At 38.2% G+C, this 23,638-nt stretch overlaps 1 protein-coding gene across 4 annotated transcripts in view; it reads left to right on the plus strand.

The window, feature by feature from the left end:
- Positions 1–23,638, plus strand: part of bcar3 (BCAR3 adaptor protein, NSP family member) — a 70,675-nt gene that overhangs the window by 35,466 nt on the left and 11,571 nt on the right. For 3 of the 4 annotated variants that reach the window (XM_079827574.1, XM_079827575.1, XM_079827576.1), the window contains exon 4: positions 20,727–20,855. In XM_079827574.1, the coding sequence (XP_079683700.1) occupies positions 20,727–20,855 (129 nt within the window). Of the gene's footprint in view, positions 1–9,533; positions 9,811–20,726; positions 20,856–23,638 lie in introns of those variants that run through there. The other variant, XM_079827577.1, reaches the window with a different exon arrangement.

The following is a 23,638-nucleotide window of genomic DNA, read 5'->3' on the forward strand; positions in this document are numbered from 1 at the left end:
ATATAGTGATGACGATTTCAAAACACGGCATCATGAAGCTTCAAAGCGTTATGAATCAGTGAGTCGAATCATGATTCGGATCGCGTGTCAAACCGCCAAACTGCTGAAATTTGAAGATCCAAACTGCTGATTCGGCTCACTGATTCATAATGCTTCGAAGCTTCATGAGGCCGTGTTTTGAAATCGTTACGGGTGTAGAACGACATGAGGGTAAGTAATTAATGACAGAATTTTCATTTTTGGGTGAACTAACCCTTTAAAGAACCCAGAAACCTTATCTGATCTGAAGACCTCATAAAATCTCCAAAGAACCATATAGTTGCATTTTAGTTTCACCAAAAAATACCTAAGATTAGGAAAGTGAAGTCCTAGTAATAGTCGTAATATTTTTGAGGAAAAAGTCAAAATTACGAGAATAAAGTTGTACTTGTGCTTTAGCCTACATAAAATTCACAAAATATTACGACTAAAATCTTTGATTGCTACAGCTTTATTCACATAATCTTCACAATTTTTTTTAATATTATGACTTTATTCTCATAATATTGACATATTACAACTTCAATTTTGTTTTGCGATGATTTTATTCTTGTTCTGTTGTTAGTTAACAACCCTGTTTAGCAAGAAAATAAGACGGTTCTGCAAAAAGCCATTGCAGACCTTTATTTTTAAGAGTGAAACAACAGATTTCTTTTCCGGTCTCTCACATACACACATGCACCTGTACATACTCATATCTTTCTGTACTTGATGGCCTGACTGTGAACACACATACTGTTGCTCAGTAAGCTGTTAAGCACTCATGAAAGAGCTTTACAGGAACAATGAGGCACTGTTCGCTCTGTGGGATCTGCTGCCCTGCGAGCCCACAGAAAGACCTCTTTAGCTGGCCTGAAGCCTCTCTGAACACATAGACCAGCCAGAGCAGAGACGGAAGTACAGAGAGTCTGGTCTAGAACAGACCATAGACTGACCCAGAAGGGACAATTCAAAGAGTTTCCGGCTCTTAAAACGATGAGAGAGAGACGAGAAGCATGAAGACTCATATTGTTCGATTAAATCATATCATCATTGCTTGATATTTTATAAAAATAGACAATAAAGAGAGTAATGGCTGTGAAAGGTAAGAATTACTTTAGTTCGGTTTGCACATAAGAGGTGACCAGTAAGTTGTCTTTCATTAAAGGAACACGCTGACTTTTTGGGACTTTAGCATATTTACGGTATCCCCCAGAGTTAGATAAGTCCATACATACCATTCTCATCTCTGTGCGTGCCATAACTCTGTCTGACGCACCCACCGTTAGCCTAGCTTAGCACAAAGACTGGAGGTAAACGGCTCCAGCTAGCCTACTGCTCAATAAGTGACAAAATAACGGCAACATTTTCCTATTTACATGTTGTGATGTGTATAGTCACAGCATGTACGAATAACAAGCTTACATGAGACACAGCCATCTTATAAATGTATACATTCTGGGGACTATATTCTCAGAAGGCGCAGCACTGCTCTACTTCTGCGGAGTGATTTGCTCGCAGCACCTGAGAGAAGCCCCGTAGTTACTTCCGTCAACAAAACCAACGTGACTAGGTAGCAAGTAACGAACGTGACTGTTGATCATGGCTGACTTTGAGGAATTGTCAGAGGATTTTTACTTGGTATCAAACCAAAATCCAGAACCATATCGATTTGAGCCAGAATACACAGACGAGGAGTTACAAACTTTGGAAGCTGATAGACAAGTCGCTGAATTACCTCTAGCACCGCTCATTTGTTACTGTGACAGAGCGCGTTCATGACAACACAATACTAACATTACAGGGGATACATGGAGCACAGGAACAACTGCAATACAGTAGTGACCACACGTTACATTAGATCTAGATAATGGCTCTGTTACAGTAGGCTAGTCATCGAAAAACATAACGGAAGACTTACCGCAGCCGCAGGTGATCCGCTTTGACCTGTCTGTACTACCGATGGGATGGCCGTATCCTTCAAGACACGTTTCATGGTCCGTGTGGCAAATTCCATTTTTTCAAAATAGTCGTCCTCGGTTAAATGTTCTGAGCAAACGCAATGATACTTGATGATGGCTACAGGTGTGTTTGGATCTATATCCAGAGTAAGCAGCCATAGATTCATCAGGTCAGCGTTTTGGATAGGAATTATATATCATGGTATTACCTTTTCTCCCGTTTATTGTCGCTGTTCTTTACAATACAGCGAACACCCATGATTGTAAACTATCTAGTAATCACTGACTCTATTACTCCAACTCTGAGCGAACTCTCTGCTCTTCACCGCAGGGCTTCTCAGGTGCTGCAAGCTATCACTCCACAGAAGTAGAGAAGTGCTGCGCCTTCTGAGAATAAAGTCCCTATGTATACATTTATAAGATGGCTGTGTCTCATGTAACCGTATTATTTGTACACGCTGTGACTATACACATCACAACATGTAGATAGGAAAATGTTGGCGTTATTTTGTCACTTATTGAGCACTTATGTCTATGGCGAGTCACGCAGGGACTGTGCTCCTCCGCAGCGGTTCCAACCAGACCGGTCTGAAATAGTCCTAATATAAACACTTATTATAAGTGTACCATATTGATTCAGGGTAAGACAAAAACACGGTTTGGAAAATGGATTCATGTTGTACATTCTCATTATATAATTTTTGTAAATCTTGAACACAAAAAAAGTTACGGACAGGGACTGCAGCTTTTACAATGCCCAAAAGATCGATAATTGTGTACTATCAAATATTATACATAAAAATTACGTGTACTATGATATTTCTGACTCTACATCAATGACTGGTTTAGCATTATATGTAATAATGCTTAAGAAAGTTAATATAAAGTGTAGGGAAACAACTCAGCAGGTTAAACCTAACAAAAGTTGACTTATTGTTTTGCTTTTATATAATCTGACGCATGTGTTGTCGTATATCCAGATTTTTCATTAAATCCAAATGAAATGGCATGTGGCACACTCCCTGCAGTTAAAGCCTGCAGTTTTTATAATATAATGTTTTGGCTTGTGTTCCAGATCTTAATGCGGTGATATTAAAGGCAGTATTTTTAGATCTTTACCTCAGGAGACACTCAAGATTGTTGTAAAATCTTGCCTGCAGGAATCACTTGACTGGTGTTGATGAATGTTGGTCATGTTCATGGCCTCAGGGTGGAGGATCGCTTGATTTGAACATGACTTTGAACTAGACTGATAAAACCCTACATTAGTGAGTCAAAGCAAAAGCTGAGTGAACATTATATTGGAGAGATAAAATGTCATATCATTCAGGTGCCAAATTAAACAGAGGAAGGTAACATTAGTGTGGAATATTAGTGTGAGTATTAGTGTGGAACTCCATGGAGAACTATGAGGAAAGCCACCTGTTTAACGACACCCGCGAAAGCTAGCAGTGATTATTACCGCTGCACAGAGGCACAACTCCCCCTAGTGTTCATTTATGTGAACTGCATCAAATTGTGCTCTAGCTCAAGATTATTTACAAAGAGCGAAGTCCTTCGAGGCAGCAAAAGTCTATTGATTTGAGTAAAAAAGTTTCCATTCACAGTTTCTGCAGCATAAAGTAATAAATTAAGATATAAAATAAAAAAATAAAAGAAGTATGGACCCACTTTATATTAGGCCTTAACTACTATGTACTAACATTTTGATGAATCATTTGATACAATACACTTATTGTGTACATACATGCTTTTACATTGTACTTACATTTTTAAAAATACCTGCATGTAATTATACCTGTAATTAATTTCTGTAGTTACATTTATAATTACTGTTGACACTAACTCTATTCCCTTAAACTTACCCATACCACCACACCTGTCCCTAACTTTACCCCTGTATCCCACCTCAATATCAGCAAAAGTGTTTTGCAATACAATATGAACACAATAAGTACATTGTACTTGGTACATATGGTACATACCGGTAGTAGTTAAGGCCACCTAATATAAAGTGGGGCCAGAAGTATAATGTAATATAATTAAAATATTATAGTCTCAACATGAAAACAAAAATAACTTGATCTGATCAGTGGATAACGTTTCAACTCTCACACAAAAATGAGTTTCTCACATACAAATTGATCTTACATTTTCTAATGTTTGTTTTATTTCTGTACTGCCCATTATTTCACGAAGCAAAAATTTAAAAAAGTAAACATCAGGGGTGTCCTAGATTGCCCTAATTTAGTGTCTTAAAATAAAAATCTGCTATTCAGCTAGAAATGGTCACATGCAAGTTATTTACCCTTTGAACTATGCTAAGTTGCAGTGAGGTCAGACATGTATTTAAGATTTATTTTTTACTCTCATGTACAAGAACATCACGCTGACTCCTTTCTTTAGCAGACTGTGGAAAAGCAGATTTGCTCGCAGGGCCATGGTGATTTTATTGAGCATAATTAGGTAGTTTAGAGCTCTCTCTCTCAGGGAGAACATTCCAGTGTTGGTCCGAGGGTGTGCCAGGCAGCCATAATGTCTTTGTTTGCCCCTTAAGAGCAATCTGGCAGAAACATAACAAATCTCATTTAATAGACATCCAACTGTTTGCATCCTAAATGTTCCTGGAGTATAGGACAAACAGCATAATTTACTGTTTTCCAGCTCTACTGATGAACTGAAAAAAAGTTTTACGTGTGCGTTCTTCCTATTCATTTCATTTTGAAAAATATACAATGAAACATGTTTCTGCTTGAGCATAAACAGTATCTGCAAAGTTACAGCCCTGAAAGTTTTAATGCAAACGGAGATATTGTCTTTTAAAGTTATGGCGGTTTATTGCCTACAAAAACGGCCGGTTTGGACTACAACAAGCTTCTTCCCGGGTTGGTGACATCATAAACCCTTGCTATTAACACTGCCCCCGCGAACACGCAACAAAGTGGGCGAGGCCACGTCGCAGTCATTACGAAAGAGAGAGAGCTGTTGCAGAATTACAAACTACATTTGGCCATCTAACCAATCTAAGACCATTGCGTTTTTCGGAGGGATGGGCTTCATAGAAGCAGGAAGCAAAGCCGCAGCAAGCCGTTCAAAGGACAGTGGAGACAGCGGTGTGGAATAAAGGTAAAATATAAGAAAAATACGGCGTTTAAAAAAAAAAGAAGTATTAAGACATGTTATACTGCGCCCCATAAACACAACCAAGCCTAGAAAAAAAACACGGAACCACCCCTTTAAATGAACTCTTTGTACAGACGGTCAGATGTTCTTATTTATTTCATACTAAGTATACTACAAACCATTAACATATTTACTTACATATCACTTGAGACTTGATGATTTGGAGTACTTCTTTAATTCACACAATGCACATTGTCAAATTACATTGGCACAAATCACATAAAGTTGATAATTCCGCGAATAACTGCAATTGCAGATTTCGAACAGAGATGGCGACAAGAGGAAAAACTACGGACTGCAGCTATAAAGCAGCACTAGGTAACTTTTCAACCTTCATAATATATTTTCAAGACTCTTGTGATGATACATCGACTTACAATAGGTTGAATGACATGTCTGCCATAGCCTGACGGGGTCTGTATTGTTTTTAATCGTACTTTTAAACTTCGGGTTTCGGGTAGTAACCCGAGAAAAAAAAGAACTACAAAATTCGACTGCTTTGCGGCATATACGTCGCTTCTACCACCACCCCCAACTTCCTTAAATTCGGACATGCGAGCCCAACTATCATTTGTTTGCCGAATGTTATAGTCATGGCCGAAGCAGCACAGAAAAATAAGAAAGCAAAGGAGGAAAGCAAAAAGAGGAAACGAGAAAGTGATCGGATTAAAGGCAGGACGAGGATCAACATTGGGCCAGCGTTTGCTCGTTGGCGTGAGCTGAAGGAGGAGGGGCTACATTCTTGCAAGTAAATACATAAGACGTACAAAATCATATTTTAGGATACCTAACATGTCTGTGATATTTGTTTATTTGTCTTGCCTCAAGCTATAATGCAAATCGATTTTTCAAATTTGCAGATTCATCTATGGTAGCTTGATATTATAATATTGACGATGTATGGTTATTACCTACCACTCAAACATTGAATTGAAGTTTCATAGATTCCGTAAAACGGGAACCAATAGGCTACTATAATGACGCTGGCTTGTAAACGTGAGCATCGCAATCATTTGGCGTTTGAAAAAAATAAAACCCACGAAATGATATTCATATGACATGCTGAAATATGCCACTGTATCTGGGATGAAGACATTTCACACGCGACGCAAGCAGAACACCTGCATGTGATGTAAGATGATAAGAGTTTACGACAGTAGTAGAGGACAATACTGTTTCCCAACTGTAGGGGGACCCCGAGAGCAAAAACTACCTAGTGCTGCTTTAATATTAATATCACTATTAGTAAGGATAGTATGACCTCTGTATAATATCAGTCTTTAAATGCAAGATATTTAAAGTGTACCTAAAGTATACTTGCAATAGTTCAATTTTTTGTGCTATCAAATATACTTAAGTATACCTTTAGTTGGACCTCAGCACTATTTCCGAATAACTAAAGTGCATTAAGTACAAAAGTATACCAATTTACTATACCAAAATTATAATTGCAGGATATTTATATTAAAGGGTAAGTTCACCCAAAAATGAAAATAATGTAATTTATTACTCACCCTCATGCCGTTCCACACCCGTAAGACCTCCGTTCTAAACTGCCGGCGATTTGATCTCGCCCTGCAACTCAGTCTGGAAACCTGTACATTAATTTCTACTGCTTTTGTTACACTTTTGCGGGAACCCATCACAGACTGGCTTATCCACCTGGCGTGCTATTGGCAGGTTTAACATGATGACGGATAGAGAAGCCATGGGCCGTTTCCTGTTGATCACGCCTCTTGTGGTCTGATTGGTTGAAGGACTATCCAATTGTGTACAGAGACATTTAATTTTTGCTTGTTTATCATGCCTCTTGTGCAGTAGAAAATACATATCAGACTCCCCAGACCAATGTTCAATCTTAAATTGAGCTTGGTCTGGTGATAGCCAGACAACCTCCGTTCATCTTCGGAACACACATTTTTGTTGAAATCCGAAGGCTCAGCGAGGCCTGCATAGGCAGCAATGAAATTTACACTCTCAAGATCCATTAATGTACTAAAAACATTAATTATTACATTAATAATTACTTAAATCAGTCCATGTGAGTTTAGTGGTTCAATATTAATATTATAAAGCGACGAGAATCTTTTTTGTGCGTCAAAAAAACCTAAATAACGATAAATAATATAGTGATAACCGATTTCAAAACACTGCTTCATGAAGCTTCGAAGCGTATCGAATCAGCGAGTCGATTCAGTGGTTTGGAGAGCCAAAGTCACATGATTTCAGCAGTTTCGTGGTTTGACACGCGATCCAAATCATGATTCGATGCGCTCCGAAGCTTCATGAAGCAGTGTTTTGAAATCGGTTATCACTATTAAAGTCGTTATTTCGTTTTTTTGGGCGCACAAAAAATATTCCCGCCGCTTTATAATGAGTGAACCACTCTGAATTAAATATGTTTTTAGGACATTAATGGATCTTGAGAGTGTAAATTTCATTGCTGCCTATGCAGGTCTCACTGAACCTTCGGATTTCAAGAAAAATATCTTAATTTGTGTTCCGAAGATGAACGGAGGTCTTACGGGTGTGGAACGGCATGAGGGGGAGGAATAAATGACATTATTTTTGAGTGAACTAACCCTTTATATATATATATATATATATATATATATATATATATATATATATATATATATATATATATATATATATATATATATAAAAATGTATTTGTAGTATACTTTGCATAAAATAAATGTATTTCAAAAACATTTTGGTATATATTTTTCACTTGGGGCTGTTATGCTGATAAAATAATTTATTTTTAAGAAAAATAGTAAAAAAAGAAGAAAAATTTAGAACCCTGTAACTGTCAGTCGACCCCATGCTTTATGAAAGGGTTATGCCATACAGAGAGACTGTTATAAAGGTTTGTCCTTTCAGTAAATAGCCACACAATATTAAATGGTGCAAATCAAACTTACACAGACTCACCTCACAAACACATGAGCTCTTGTTCAGTCAGGTGAAACGGTCTGGAAAACATGAATTCTCTTCTGTCTTCTAAATGTACGGGTTTCCAAACGCCTCTTTTACTCTGTGAGCCTTTTCTATGGGGTGGGGGTTCCCTTCCCTGAAAATGACAGAACTTGTAATGCTGTTAACAAATAGGCTAATCAAGAGAGAGCCCCCGTTAGCCCACTCAACAAAAGCCCCTCTAGTTAGCCAACTAGCCGCAATAACACTAAGTGCTGCTTGCGTGTGACTACGAGACAGAGTAGTCTTGTTATGTAAACCCCAGTGGGAAAAGTGAGTGAATTTGGCCGTCTGGGATCCCTCAGGCTCAACCGGACTCTCTTCTCAGGGTCAGGATAGTCCCAGCTGGGTAAGAAAGCCCTACCTGCTAGGGGAATGCTCTTTTATATTAACCCCCTGCTGTTACTGAAACCCCACTAGAGTTTAGAGTGATGTTGTGCTGATACTAAAAGACACAGCCCTGGTCCCTCGGTGCAGACCTGTCACACAGGATCACCACTGTCCCCGTCTGCCTGGAAAACCGCTCCTGAAACTCCTCCACAGGAGATGCTCTTGTCTGGAAAGATTAAATTCAAATGTCATTAGTGATAAGCAATGCTTTTTCATGTCGTTGAACTGCTTGATATCAGATTGTCTCTCAGCATGCTCTCGTTTACTTGCAATGTGTGTCAGCTTTGTTCATTAGTCTGTTTTGGTGTAAAGTGATCATTTTCCTATTTTTAGACCCTGATAACCAGGCCCACGTGGAAACTGAGCACACACAATGCAGCACATTTCTGTAAAATTCAGTGTTTGTTTATTATAAACAGTATTTTGGCTAAATGGATTATGCATTCAGCTACATCAAGAGAATGTGTAGAAAATGTGAAAGTCTACACAGGCCTGCTCATAATTGAAGATCAGTCAAAATGTAAGAAACAATATTTATATCTGAATACGTTTGATTTTATTGGCATTAGTGGCAACCAGTGTGACTTTAAACGAGTGACGCTGATATCTAGAGAGCAGGGTGGCTGATATGCTGGCACACACACACATATATATTCATAAAATAAGAGTATTTCACAATATAAAAAAAGTCTAAATATCATCTTCACTCTATCACTAATTAGCATATGACTAAGGAAAAGCTTTTTGAAAATTGGGGATTCTGAGAGAAAATGTAATATTTCCAGAAATATTACATCCCTAATCAGAATACCTCATTCTATCCCGTTCCCTCTTCATCTATTTTGTATTTTCTGGCAAGCTGTTTGGTGTTTTGGGGAAAGGGGGGTTGGTTTAGAGGCTGGCTGTGTGGCGCTCCTGCAGATGACCAAACTCTGATAGGCTGGAGAGTCGTATCACATGGAGTTTAGCACGGCTCCTTACATGGGCTGCCCGGGGGTGAGAGCAACAGCATGGAGCAGCATATGCACTGCTGAGCGCACACACACACACTCATGCACATTCGCGCCGTGAGAGTTCACAGACAGTCGCTGGGCAGCTAACATGCTCTCATTCATGGAAGGTATAAAGCAGTGAGTTTTGGAGATTCAAGCGTGTGAGAGTGTTTCCACTGATGAGTTGCACTGAAACAAGAGAGATGTCGGAGAGATGCAATATTTTAAGGACCATCACGGCAGCTTTGTGCTGCTTCTATCAGAAGAGCTCCGTTATTGGAGCCAAGGTGAGTGAAAGCTTCCTAAATCTGTATAAATTTACATAGTAAATTAGTAGCATCTAATCCACATTTAATATTTATTATGTACTTATATTTACAATATTTTGCTATTTATATTTTAACAACTTTATATTTTACTGTTAATATACTGTTCATACAGCCAAACCAAAATGTATTCCGACACTTCAACATTTTCTCACATTATCACAGTTTATTCGCTCTAGTTTAGAAAATGGTAATAAAATATGACAAGAACTCCGAGTTAAACTGTCAGAGCAAATTCATCTTGATAATGTCAGATAACTTTAATAGAAAGGTATGTAATGGATTACAATCAACCAATCAGCTGTTAAATGTAAGTACACAATTAGATAATACCAATTAAGGTCAACCAATGACCAAGCCATGCTTTGTTTTGTTCAGTCTGTGGTGTAAAAGGTCGCATTAGCAATTAAAGTAAAAGCACTTAAGCAAACATGGTTAAAGTGTCAGAATAATTTTGGTCCCAAATTTGTATCAATTTTACCAGTAGTCCACCTTATGAAGAATTTTTGTGTATAATATATCAGTTTACTTTATTTTGCTATCCTCACTTACATAAATGAACTATAGTGTCCTGCAACCACTAGTAAAAAATTATATCTGGTGTCTGAAAACGTTTTGGTTTGACTGCATGTAACAATTTATGTAAACTAACAGTAAAATACAAAGAATTTAAATACAAGTATAAAATATTGTAAATACATAGATGTAAACTGGCATCTGTACAGTAGCATTACAGAAAGACTGATTCAAAAAGTAGAGAAATAAAAAAAGACTGATAGAGAGGTGTTGTAAAAAGCAGGTCTGTGTGTAGGTTTATTGTGGCAGTCTTTGGTCTGGGCTCTTTAGATATATGGCTTTTTTCATTATAGTAAGTGAAGGCGTCAGGCACACATGCTCACTTACGAGTGTGTATGTGTGCTTCTTCCCATTCACTTGTAATTGTTTAGTTGCACACCCTCCTCCTTGTCTTCAAAACCATTTAACCCGTATTGATTGAAATCTTTTATCTCTGTGGCGGCTTGCAAATGGATCGTAAGTGTGAACACGTGTGGTTTTGTTCACCTATCTAATGTGTCATGTGATAAGGACAGCGAGCTGCTCAGGTCGGGTTGAGTGAATTTATGGGATGATATAAAATTGGTAGCCCTGCGTGAGGCTGTTACAGGTTCATATGGAACTGATGTAGGAATGAAACAGGTCATACGACTATTCAACATGTTTGGATTATCAATAGCAAGAATGTTCAAAGAGTTACATTACACTGAGACTACAGGGGGTTTTGGCCGACAGAATGAAACGCATTACATTTTATTGAATGGATTGAAATATTTCTGTCAGTCTCCACAGATGTGGCTAATCTGTTCTCCCTTGCTGCTATCCGATGGCACATGAACTATTGATCTACGGTCCACCAAAGCAGTAAAGTGGGATAATCTTTTTTTTTTCCAAACTTATTATGTTTCTAATATACTTCAGACTGCAAACAGATATTCACAGATCAAGAATGTCAAGGAGCTCATTCAACAGTCTTGCATTTAATAGCAGTATTCCTGTAGCTGAACCAGTAGAGCAACACCAAGGTCATGGGTTCGAATCCCAGGAAGTGCATGATCCTAAAAGATGTGTAGCTTGAATGCAATGAAAGTTGGATAAAAGTGTCAGCCAAATGCATAAATGTGAATTCCATGAAGACTGATGCCGGATTCCTGGCATGTTTATCGAAACAGTCGATATTTTCTAATTCTAAGGCTGAATTGGCCAGAAATAGCAGCATGTTTGTTATTTCTCAGCTCTCAGCCAGCCAACTCAGCGCACCCTCGCTCTCAGGGTTTGAACGTCTGCTGAAAACATTCGGGTCTGGTCCACATTTTTTGGGCTTGTTACTAAAAATAGCGCTAGGTTGTCATGGAGACTTCCGGTCTTTTCAATGGTGTTGGGGGTCAGTGTGAGTTAGAGGGACAGAGAGGGCAGTGTTGGTGCCTCTTGTATGGATTCTTTCTTTCGAGTGGAAGTTTCTCACAGAACCGCCTGGATCATAGAAGTCACTCGCTGCCAGATGAAGCCTTCTAAGTAAATGTGGTGAAAACAACTTGGGGGCTTTATTTTGGTCAGTGTGAGGTGCAGGGCGGTGTGTACTGTACGATACAGCTGTGAATCTCTTACACCCTGTAGAGGCCTGAAACTTAAACGGTGTCAAGTCTGCCTTAAATAAACAGGCTTACTTGTTTAGCAGAGGCGTATATTAACACCTGACATGGACTCCAATTAATCGTTTTTTTGAGCCAGTTCTTTTTAATGATTACGTGGTTGAACCAATTTCATGAAGTGTTCATGAATCATAGGCCCTGTCCCAAATGGAACACTAAGCCCTCGCAATCTTCCCCCGAGTCCACACTTGTGACGTAATGCCGCTTTGACTGTCAGGTAGAACAAAAGGGCTGCAAAAGTGTGTATATCAGCTGCAAAGGGAGCACACTTCTGAAACCTAAAATGACAAATGGAACACACATTGCGGCCATTGTAAGACAGGGCTTTCCTTTGTTTTGGACTAAAACTTTATGGCTTGTGTTTTTTGAGCATTCCACAAGCACTTTTAAAATGCTGTCAAGTTAAAAGCAATCCAACTCTGAAATGGGTCTTGACTGAGATCCCTGCATTTAGTTCTGTGTGTAAATGGCAGAAACAGGTGGAATCAAAACCAGATGAATTAAATAGGGGTTGCTTAAGAAGATTAGTGAACTGGTCGTTTAAGAACTAAATATGTCATTTTTGTAATTACTGGCAAAAAACTCAATTAGAAGGGCAGAATCAAACTGAAACGCATTAATTCAACCAAACACTCTTATACAACTTAATTAAAAATATTGTGATGGCAGTTATTCAACTAACTTTTGAGCTCACTTTTGAGTGATGACTTAAAACGAATCAGTGAATCATTTTTGGAACACCCAGACAAATTAACTGAAATTTTCTCTAACACTTCCCACACACTAGACATGCACCAGCGGTTCCCCCACACGCTGACAGTGTAACACAGCAGAAGCATTATGGCTGTGGCAGAAATAAAAGCTCAGCAGAGCAGTGGGACAGTGGGAAGTCTCTCTGATTGACAGGCTGCTGGAGAGGTGCTGACACAGCCTGGCACAGTCTCATCAGTCAACACCAAAATTTCACCTCCTGTCAGTGCTAAACAAAAGAATATGTTTTTGGATCAGGGATTAAATCATCATTCTGCAAAGCACTTAATGTGTTCAGTTCATGATTTTAACCACTGAAGGATTAGTAAAATCATCAATCGATTTCCCCCTTTTTTATGCAGTCCAGGCTTGAGAGTGAATGAGATAATGTTGAATTCTCATACCAGAACAGGCAAAACTAAATGTGAGTAGTCAACTTTGGAGGACATCTCCGAGCAAGCCGTTACATTTTAATGAAAAATTACATTTCATTTTTTTTTTCTTGCAATAATGTGTACTGAATCATTCACAAGCAGACCAAGAACACAAACAATATCTTTCATTTAAACATCTTTCTTTGTCTCCTCTAATTCTACCTTCCTCAAGCAATCCATAGGACTTCAAGGCGTTTTCCAAGCTCAAGGCTTTCTTTTCTAACAGGATGGCTTCCAGCAATCTTGAGTCCCCAGGACAAGCATGTCCCCATACTTTTCCATCTTTTCCCCTTTTTGCTTTACAACAAATTGAGCACGCTTGAGGAAACATTAAAAGAGGCCATGTTCAAAGTGATCCAGCACAGCTGCCCCAGGCCCTAATCTCCCCTTCTGCCCTCCTTACAAAGCCAGGGCTGGGCCACTCTGATTGGGACAGAACTGGAATGGAATGAGGGGGCTGGGGGATCATAGATTGAAATGGAGAAAATGTGATTAAACGAAAAAGAGACTAAGAGAGAGAGAGAGAGGGGGGTCGTGAGAATCAAGCTTATTTCTAGACCTCAGTTGCTTACAGATCTGCATAATGTATTAGATTAGACAACAAGATTGTTATGCAGTTGGGATGGAGGGAAAAGTCAATATATTAAAGCATTTTACCTCAAAATATTCTATTGATATTCTCATAATATGAGAATATGATAAAAAATGATTTAGATGATGAATACAAATCAATGTTGAGTCAGATAATAATCGAATACAGTAATTAATATATATAAAAACAAATTAATAGTATAATATTGTTTAGCCATGCTGATTCCCGCCCCTATTATGTGGACTGCATTCATACTTAGAGACATCTAAACTGCACTAAACATTTTAAATAACTTCAAGAGGACAATAAATCTTTCATGAGCATCAGTCACATCCCCAGTTCTCCCAACTGAAATTTGTGCTGCCCTGTCCAGGAACACATGAACATGGCAGACACCCCAGGGACCATCTAAATGGACAATGTGATGGGGGTGAGATAAGAGAGGAAGAGCTCCTGTGTTTAGAGTCCCAGGAGACTGATGGGACACTCTGATGGCCCTTTTTGTTTACTCTGGCTCAGGAAGGGTGTGACCCAACACCAAAGCCCAGACCAGGTCGATTGTCCTGCACATAAGAGGCCACTAATGACCCCCTGAAACCTTTGGGAATCTCAACCTTCAGGGTTGAGACAGAGGGTCTCCATCCTTCAAGCCCCCACAGGAAACAGCAGGAAATAACAAGATTGCTACATTTTATAAGATGAGTGATGCTTGCTTACCTTTAAAAAGTGAATGCCACAATGTGAGGATAGTTGCCAATGTGTTGCCATGTGGTGCTATCGCTATGCGATTGCTAGGATGTTCTGGGTGGTTACTAGTTTCTATGATATTCTAATTTCTAGATATGACTAAGATACATTTTTCTTAAAGGGATAGTTCACCCAAAAGTGAAAATTCTGTCATCATTTACTCACCCTCAAAACTGCATGAAGTTCTTTCTTCTTTTGAACATAAAGGAAGACATTTTGATGAATGCTTGTAACCAAACAGTTGCTGATCCCCCTTGACTCTCAAAGTACAGGAAAAAAATACTGTGGAAGTCAATGTTTGCTTACCAACATTATTCAAAATATCGTCTTTTGTGTTCAGCACAAGAAATACATTTTAAACAACTTGAGGGTGAGTAAATGATGACAGAAGTTTCATTTTTGGGTGAACTATCCCTTTAAGGTCCTGTAAGTCTGTTTTTTCCCCCCTCTTTTAATGTCCATCTATTGTAAGTCAGTATTGTTGTAAGTATTAGTCCTTTCAACAAACCGCAACATTAAAGGTATTACTCATGTCTGTTCAAATCTCTAATCATTTGTATGAGCATGCCATTGGATTACTTGTCCTGCTTCCATGCACATGATCTCCATCTTTAGCTATGCACTTTGCCATAATCTGCACAATTTCCAAATCAAACATGGAATTTTATCCGTTCACTCACTAAGCTGCTGAACGGCCACTTGTGGAGTAAACTAAAGAGGATTAGGCGTTCAAAAATTAACAGGGGAATGTCATCTCATCCATAATAATTTTCCAGATCAAATTCAGCCTTTGAGCTCTTCATCTTAGAGCGGAAAAGCCATGAGCACAGTCAGTTCTGACATGTGCCAATATGATCTAATGTGTGCTTGGTTACTGATGTCTTATGAACTACTACTGAAATGTAATGACTATTTTTAATATTGCAAAGTGTCTCATATATGTCATCATGTTGCCCATTCGGCTGTCGATAGCTAACCTGTGCTCTGCACTTCCCCAATGAGCCCTTTGAACCCTCATTCAATACATCTCCAAATGCTCCATTATGATTCACATTCAAAAAGCATGCCACTATTTAAAAAAGAACCGTAGCAATCAGCCCCTCAGATGTGTGAAGATAAAAATTACAATATATAAATAGCTACAACTAAAAGTAGAGGTGATTGATCTGATGCACAGATATGTCTGCACCGCTGCTTGATGGAGGGATTATTCGACATGGTGCTATCGAGCTGCTCGAGCAATTGAGCTTTGGCTATTTTTAAGCATTTATAGCCTCAGTGCACCTCTAAATGGATCCACGATGTCGTAGCGCTGAATGAATGCGACGGCCGTGCCAGATAAACACCACCTCGGCTGGCATGCAATCACAAAGCAGTCATAAAACCTAAAACATGAACATCAAGTCCAAAGAAATATTAGCATTCAGCACAATCAGAATAAAATCTCATGCTCATGTGTTTTTACTAAAAGTTCTATTTCAGTTGTTTGTTGTAGTCACTGTATTGTGTAATATATTTGAAAGACACTGAGCACAGTGCTTTGGGATGATTTTCCCAGTCAGGGTAAAACTATGTATCGTCTGGTCACTGTAATTTGTGGCTTGCGGGGTGTTGGCTTGGCTCGCTGTTGTCTAAATGGAGTGGGTGTAACACCCGTCCCTCACTACAATACCAGAGGCATCAGAGTGTATTTCAGTCCTCCCTGTGGCCTGGGTTTGTCAGTCTCTATACATAGTAAGAATCTTTGAAGCTTCTCCATATAAAGGGAAAAAAACTGTCCATTGCGTGGCATGACTTGAATATATTTGGTTTAATGAGCAAAGAAGGGCTAAAATATGATTTGCTTTCAAAGAAATGTGCCGGTCTTTAATTCTGCAGTTTTATTGCATCCCTTCAAATAATCATAACACCTGACAATCTAAAAAGTGCCCTTCGGTCTGAGTCCTCTGAAAACGTATTGAATGATCAGTGACAGAGTTGACATGAGAATCAATCGTCCAGAATCATCCACTAGCGACTCAAACAAGGAACTATATTTGTGTGTGAGATGTTTTCCATCTAAATCAGTTACTCAAAGACCAGAATTAAGAGATCTTATTGTAAAATGTATAAAGTATCTCTTCCAGCAATCTTTTGTTGACTTTCCATCCATATACATTAGTGGATTTGTTCAGATTAACATCATTTGAATACAGCCAAACCAAATGGCTAACCTCACATATAAAATATTAAGTTAAAAAAAAACAAAATAATAATTTAGAACTATCTTATGATGCATGTTTTTACATAAATATATTTTGTCCTCTCTCAAAATACACAGAGCTATACATTGCCAGGCCTGTGTGCTGTGGTTTGTGGTGGACCACAGTGATAGATTGTGGTCAGTAAGATCCTAATAACTGCTTGACATGTTAGAAAGACCACTGCTATGGGCTATGGGTCACTGGACAGGGAGAGAGAGAGTGAAACTGACAGCTAAGCATCACAGAAAACTGATGTAGCTTGTCTGCTGCTGCCAGGTCTGGGAAAACATGAAATGTATAGTGAGTTTGTACATGATGAAAATGACATTTTCACATGCTACACAGATGTATGTTACACACAATAATATTGCTTGTGTGCCTTGATAAATACCTTAGATTTAAAATAATATTATAAACACTGCCTAATAATGCAAGAGCCCTCAGTAGTACACTAGGCTTTAGTTTCCTTTAGGCAGCACAACTTGCTTGCTATGAGCGTTGATGTCACTGTACACCACCAGTTCTCAGCCATACTCTGATGTCTTGGCAGATTTAAGAAAACCCAAATGAGTCATTCATCAAGCCATAAAAAGCCATGCAAAGCTACAGTGACAAACTAAAATGAGACTTGTTAATAAAATACACAACAGCATCACTGGCTCTGTGGCTGACTGAGCGATACAGTCGACTTAATTCAATCTGTACAGAGTCAAACAGCGTCATATCAATTGATGTTTCCACTACTGAGCGTGCGCACACAGAATTACTCATCGATTCCAATTACTTTTGCCCTTACATTGGTTTTATTTAACATATTACTCTATAGACCACAACTAACACAATTGAAATGCGGAGTCCTGGTGGGACTTTCCCCCCTTACACACAGATTTAGCTCTGGGTTATGAAGCCGTGCTGTGCTTGAGTACCCACTGTGTACAACTACCAGCTAGAGCACAAAGGTACCACTTTAGGTCTCTGAGGTTGGGTACCACACATAGCTGGCATTCCAAGCACTTAACCAAAAAGAAGGAAACAAGAATATGCTTGAAATCCTCTATATGAAATATGTAACAGCCTCTTGTCCAGGTTGTTATGCAAGCGCAGGATGCAATTCACCCATTCACATTCAATAAAGCAATAAACCATTATAGTCATTTTACAAAAGAGTGTTGTTTGGCACACCACAAAATCATCTTAAAAACACAGCTTCTTTATATGCATACAAGTAAAAAAATGTTTTAAAAATTAATTATTTGTCAAATAATAGCCTTAAGTAAGTAAGTTTGACAAGCTAAGTACAATTTCGCTCAAAAGTTTGGGGTCTGTAAAATTTTTAAATGTTAAATGTCTCTTATGCTCATTTAATCAAGAATGACAAAGTAATACTGTGAAATATTATTACAATTTAAAATAACTGTTTTCTATATTAAAGGTCCCATTTTTCGTGTTTTTTTGAAGCTTTGATTGTGTTTACAGTGTGCAATATAACATGTGTTCATGTTTCACGTGTAAAAAAACACAGTATTTTTCACACAATTTACTTATCTGTATACCGCTGTTTTCACTGTCCTCAAAACGGCTTGAGTATTTCCCTGTTCTATGAAGTCCCTCCTTCAGAAACACGTAACGAGTTCTGATTGTGCCAGCGGTTCCCGTGTTGTGATTGGACAGCAGCTTAGCACACGCAGAGCGCACGTTACCGGAAAGGTCACGCCTCTCACCATAATGGGGATGCATGCGCTCAATGATCTCTAAGTACAGCGTCCCTGGGAAAGCCAAACAAAGGTGATTTGACTCCGGGATGAAAATAACAGTGTCTCGACGACATGGCAACAAACAAACTATACGAACGCAACACTTCCTATTCTCCACGCGGGAGCAACAAGACCACGCCCCCTTTTTCGCGTGTTCTTGTGGGCGGAGGTTAGTCGACAAACTGTTCTACTGACGTAATTAAAGCAGGAAGTACCAGGATGTAGTCCTAACCAGCCGTTCGCTGTAGGCTTTGAAAGGGAACTTCTGTTAAATAAAATATCTCGCTTGGCATTGAACTTTGAGCTTTATAATTTTACAGGTATTATAAATGCTCTAACAGCAACATTACACACTAACTAAAGTTTGAAAAATGGGATCACGAAGAACAGGACCTTTAATATTTTAAAATGTCATTTTTTAATGTAATGACAGCTGAATTTTCAGAAATAACGTTCCAGTCTTCATTGTCACATGATCCTTCAGAAATCATTCTAATATGCTTCTGATTGCTTTAAATAAATACATAAACAAACAAACAAACAAGATAACTGATTATATTAACTTATTTACAGAGTGCTAATTTTTTTAACAGGGTTCTAAGCACTTTGCTTCACATTGTGCCAAACAACACCCTGCTTAATATTTTTTGATGATATTTTTTTAGGATTCTTTGATGAAGGAACGGCATTTTTTTAAGTCGATATTTTTTCTGGAGCCTTAACTGTCACTTTTGATCAATTTAATGCATCCTAGCTGAATAAAAGTATTAATTCCCCCCCCCCCCCCTAATAATTATATATTATTTTATATAATAATATTGTATTATATAAAATATATATATAATTTACTATTAATTTAGTTAATTTAAATATATAGATATAATTAACTATTAAAATTTTTATTTTTAGAGCATTGAATCTATTTTCTAATAGCTATCAAAACACTTTTGCCTCTGGGGACTTTGAATATGACATCAGGACTTGTCATGCTTGCTCAACGGACATTTCCAAATCTGTTTTAATGACATTTCCAAATCATTATAACAGATTATTCTCAGATGCTGCACTTCCCTGAACCCTGTACAACTACTGCTACTCTGTACTATCTATATGCTGTTGCACTATGCACTATGTATCCTGCAAGCAAATTATACCATTTATAAATAATTTGTTGACATGTATGCATTAGGTTCCATAAACTAACAATGAACAGTTTTACAGCTTTTATTAATAGTAATATAGGTTACATAAAATAATTTATAAATATACTGCTATTCATTGTTAATGTTCATTCATAATACATTAGATGTGCAGTACACTAATGTACCATTCCACAGCCAGAGTAATTTGGTCATAGGAGAGCATTTGATAAACAACAATGGCATGTGATGTTTGTTAAGACATGGAGTATTACAATTGCATAATCTGTCTATATTTCAGTTGTCAGTGCTTGGCTAGGGATCAATGTTGAAACTCATGAGAGTATAAAGTGCAATTTGTGCCAAGTGTTTTCAAATTATATTACACTGACAATCTGCTCACATGATGGAGTTATGTTACTGAGACAGTGAAAGCAAGAATGAAACAACTTTGATGGGAAAGATAATGAACTATGCTTTACCAAGTAAATTCAAACTAGATATATGGCTTTAGTGCAAACTATTAGTTCTAATCAAAGCTCATGTTTCACAGAAAATGACTAATCGGTGTATTTGTTTACCTGAACTCTAAAGTAATTACTTTAAAGCAGCTTAGTGAAAAGAACTACTCAAATTCCTAAATTGTGAAATCTACAACCCACAAAGAGGACGTGCAGCTTTCCAACGAACCTGAAAAGTCCGTGATGATTCAGAGCAGTGTGGGCGTGTGTGCAGGTAAAGGTACGGCATGCCCTGCGGATTCTGGAGGCGGAAACAGACAGGAAGAGGGAGGGACTTGGGCGTCACAGTAAACAGATCAGCACAGGAAGCAAGTGATCCATCAGCCAGTCAGATCCTGAGTAACAGAGTAAAAAGTAGGGAGGGGAATAAAAAAAGAGAGGAGACTAATAAAAGACTGACACCATATACTTCAACCATAGAGACAAACATATCATCTACTGTAGGGCCACCATGGCTCTGACATACTCTTCTGTTCCCATCTATGTGCAGTTTTCAAGGGACAAGTACATCATGGATGGACCACCGGAGAAGCTTCGGAGAGAACTAGAGGAAGAACTGAAACTAAGCAGTGAGGAACCACGGAGCCATGCCTGGTATCATGGAGCCATCCCTAGACAGGTACAGCTTTGCTGGGCATAAGAGGAGGGAGGGAGAGGGGTGGGTGATCATTATAGGATAATGTCTGTATTATAGAAGCTCTCTGTAGTGAGTAGCTGTTTCTGTGATTTAATATAAATGTACAGTTACAATGTCTCTGAAATATTGTTTGGCAGTTGAATCTGGCAGACAGCAGTGATCTTTCTGCTGTCAAAGCATAGCTGAAGTCACACTGAAGTCATGCCTGCATCTGGCACTCAAACATTCACTTTCTTTGTATAAAAAGATAATGAAATAAAGGCATGTGGCCATGTTTGCTCCGGCTACAGCCTAGAGTAAGACTTGATTAAGTGAAGAAATACACTGAAGATATGACTTGCATTAGATGTTCTTAATGCTAACTTGTTAAATTTACAAAAAGTACTGTGGAAGTACCATGGTACTGTGATGTAACATCTAGTATCATTGTTCTTGGATATAAACCATGGTACTGAATGATTACCATATGCACGTACCATGTTTTTTTACATGGTACTCCAAAGAATACCATAGTAGTATTCTAGCTAATACTTTAATAATACTATAGTAGTCGTTAGCATGATTAATGTGCAAAAACATGTTGTTATCAAATTACAATATTTGAAGGTTATGGTAAAGCACTTTTAATTATTACTTGCTAAGGTCAAAAATGATGCAACATGTAGATACATAGTTACCTAATAGGCATGTTGTGCAAAATAATAACCTATAAATAGAGTATCTAACCTTCTAAAATGTTTCTTTGACCTTTACATGCAATTTTACTTGCTTGGCTTAAGCATTCTAGATATTTTTTCTGTGAAATTGCATATTGATAATTCAATGGTGGAAGTAAGAAAAAATCCCTTCAATCTCATAATGCAAATGTGAAATGCTTTGACAAATCTGTAAGAACAAATCCTTTAACCAGGAAGCATAGAGACCTTTGTCATCAGCAGTAGCTGGTTGATCAATACTTGTTTTGAACTGAACTGGTTTAGAGGTGCCAAACACAGCACAGAACAGGAAAAGCCACATTCACACCCAGTCTTGCCCAATATGAAGGAAAACAAAAGATTTAATTGAAACAAAACACACAATCTGGAATCTGGACTGTATGCTAGAGTGTAGTCAGCTCCGCAAGACCTTGGATTAGCTTGACAAACAGCAAAACTAACAATACCTCTAATGAAAGTACATCTCACAGTGCTTAACCACTTTATGTTGGACCGTTCATCAACTCTAAGCTATATTCAAAAACAGCCATCAACAGTTTTTCATTGCGACAGACACCACAGTGCTGACAGCTACAGATCCGCTCTAATGCAAAGCATGTACCCTGGCTCCTCTTTGTCATGCTCCTTTGCAGGATATGCCCCTGAAACTGACAAGTCCTCTATCAACAATTGTAGCAGAGCAGATAATAGCAGTTAATATAGTGATGAATCATGACTGCTATTTGACCTGAGGTGTATTTTTTTAGCAACATCGTATGATCAGAACTACCAGCATCCAGAGTCATGCTACTGCTGCTTACACCACAGATATACCAGTCACAATGGAACTTATGACCTTAGAATAGCTATAGTTAATCTGGTTTACGAGTACAAAGGAATGATATGTAAATAATATATTAATATTGTAAGGAGTCACTTAAAAAATATATTTAACTGGATTAGACTTTCTAAATATTCATAAATATACCTAAAATGCTACCCTTAAAATATAATGCATATTTGTGGTGATTGTTTATTCTCATCACGTACAGTACATTACCTATCACTGTTAACAGGAAACAGCAGTGAGTCTGTAGACATTCATTCATTTGTTCTTTTGAGTGGTCCTTGGATCACTACACACCCTGTGATCAAGCATTTCCCTCTTCACAAAGCCCCTGACAGCATGTGGGCTGCAGTACAGGTCGTGCTTACCCACGTGTCTTTCAGCGGGACGAGTCTGACCTGCTCGGCTGAAGTTAAACAAACAAACCACAGACAGGGGAAAAGGAAATACACACATATAATGATTGTACATGTATCACTTTATGACCAATGGTGTGAAATGACCTGTGGTTGACTTCAAAATGTAATGTTTTGTGGAAAACTAGGAGAAAAAAAAAAAGAATGGTAAAAGACTTATTAATTCTAGACGACAATGTGGGCAGCAACCTGTGAAACTACCACAGTCAAATTAGTTTATTCTGCATATTTGGACAAACACAATGCACAGCCATAACTATCTGAGCATTTCTGTACTGTGAACTATAAACTATTATGCCATAAGACAGGCCTGAGAAAAGCTGTTTAGCACAACCATTAAAACACTGAGCGATTCTAATCAGACTTAATGACTCTTTTCCTGGTGCCACTGCTGATCTATTGCTCCAAACACACATGCTATGCTAACATTGATTTATTAGTGTTTGATCTCCTCGTGAACACATAGCGGGAAGTAATATGAAACAGTGACACAAACTTATGTAAAACTAATCTAATCTTATATAAACTAATAAACTTAAGGCATAATGATATATTAAAATTAATAAGGATATATATACACACTATATTGCCAAAAGTATTGGGACACCCCTCCAATCATTGAGTGAGATGGTGGTCCAGTGGGTTAAACCATGAAACTGACACGCTGAAGGTTGCTGGTTCGATCCCAGCGTGGGTCCTTGAGCAAGGCACTTTACTCCATGTTGCTCCAGTGGGATTGTCCCTGTAATAAGGGCACTGTAAGTCGCTTTGGATAAAAGCGTCTGCCAAATGCATAAATGTAAATGT

Source organism: Gobio gobio (assembly GCF_949357685.1).
Source record: "Gobio gobio genome assembly, chromosome: 10".
NCBI classification, from domain to species: domain Eukaryota; kingdom Metazoa; phylum Chordata; class Actinopteri; order Cypriniformes; family Gobionidae; genus Gobio; species Gobio gobio.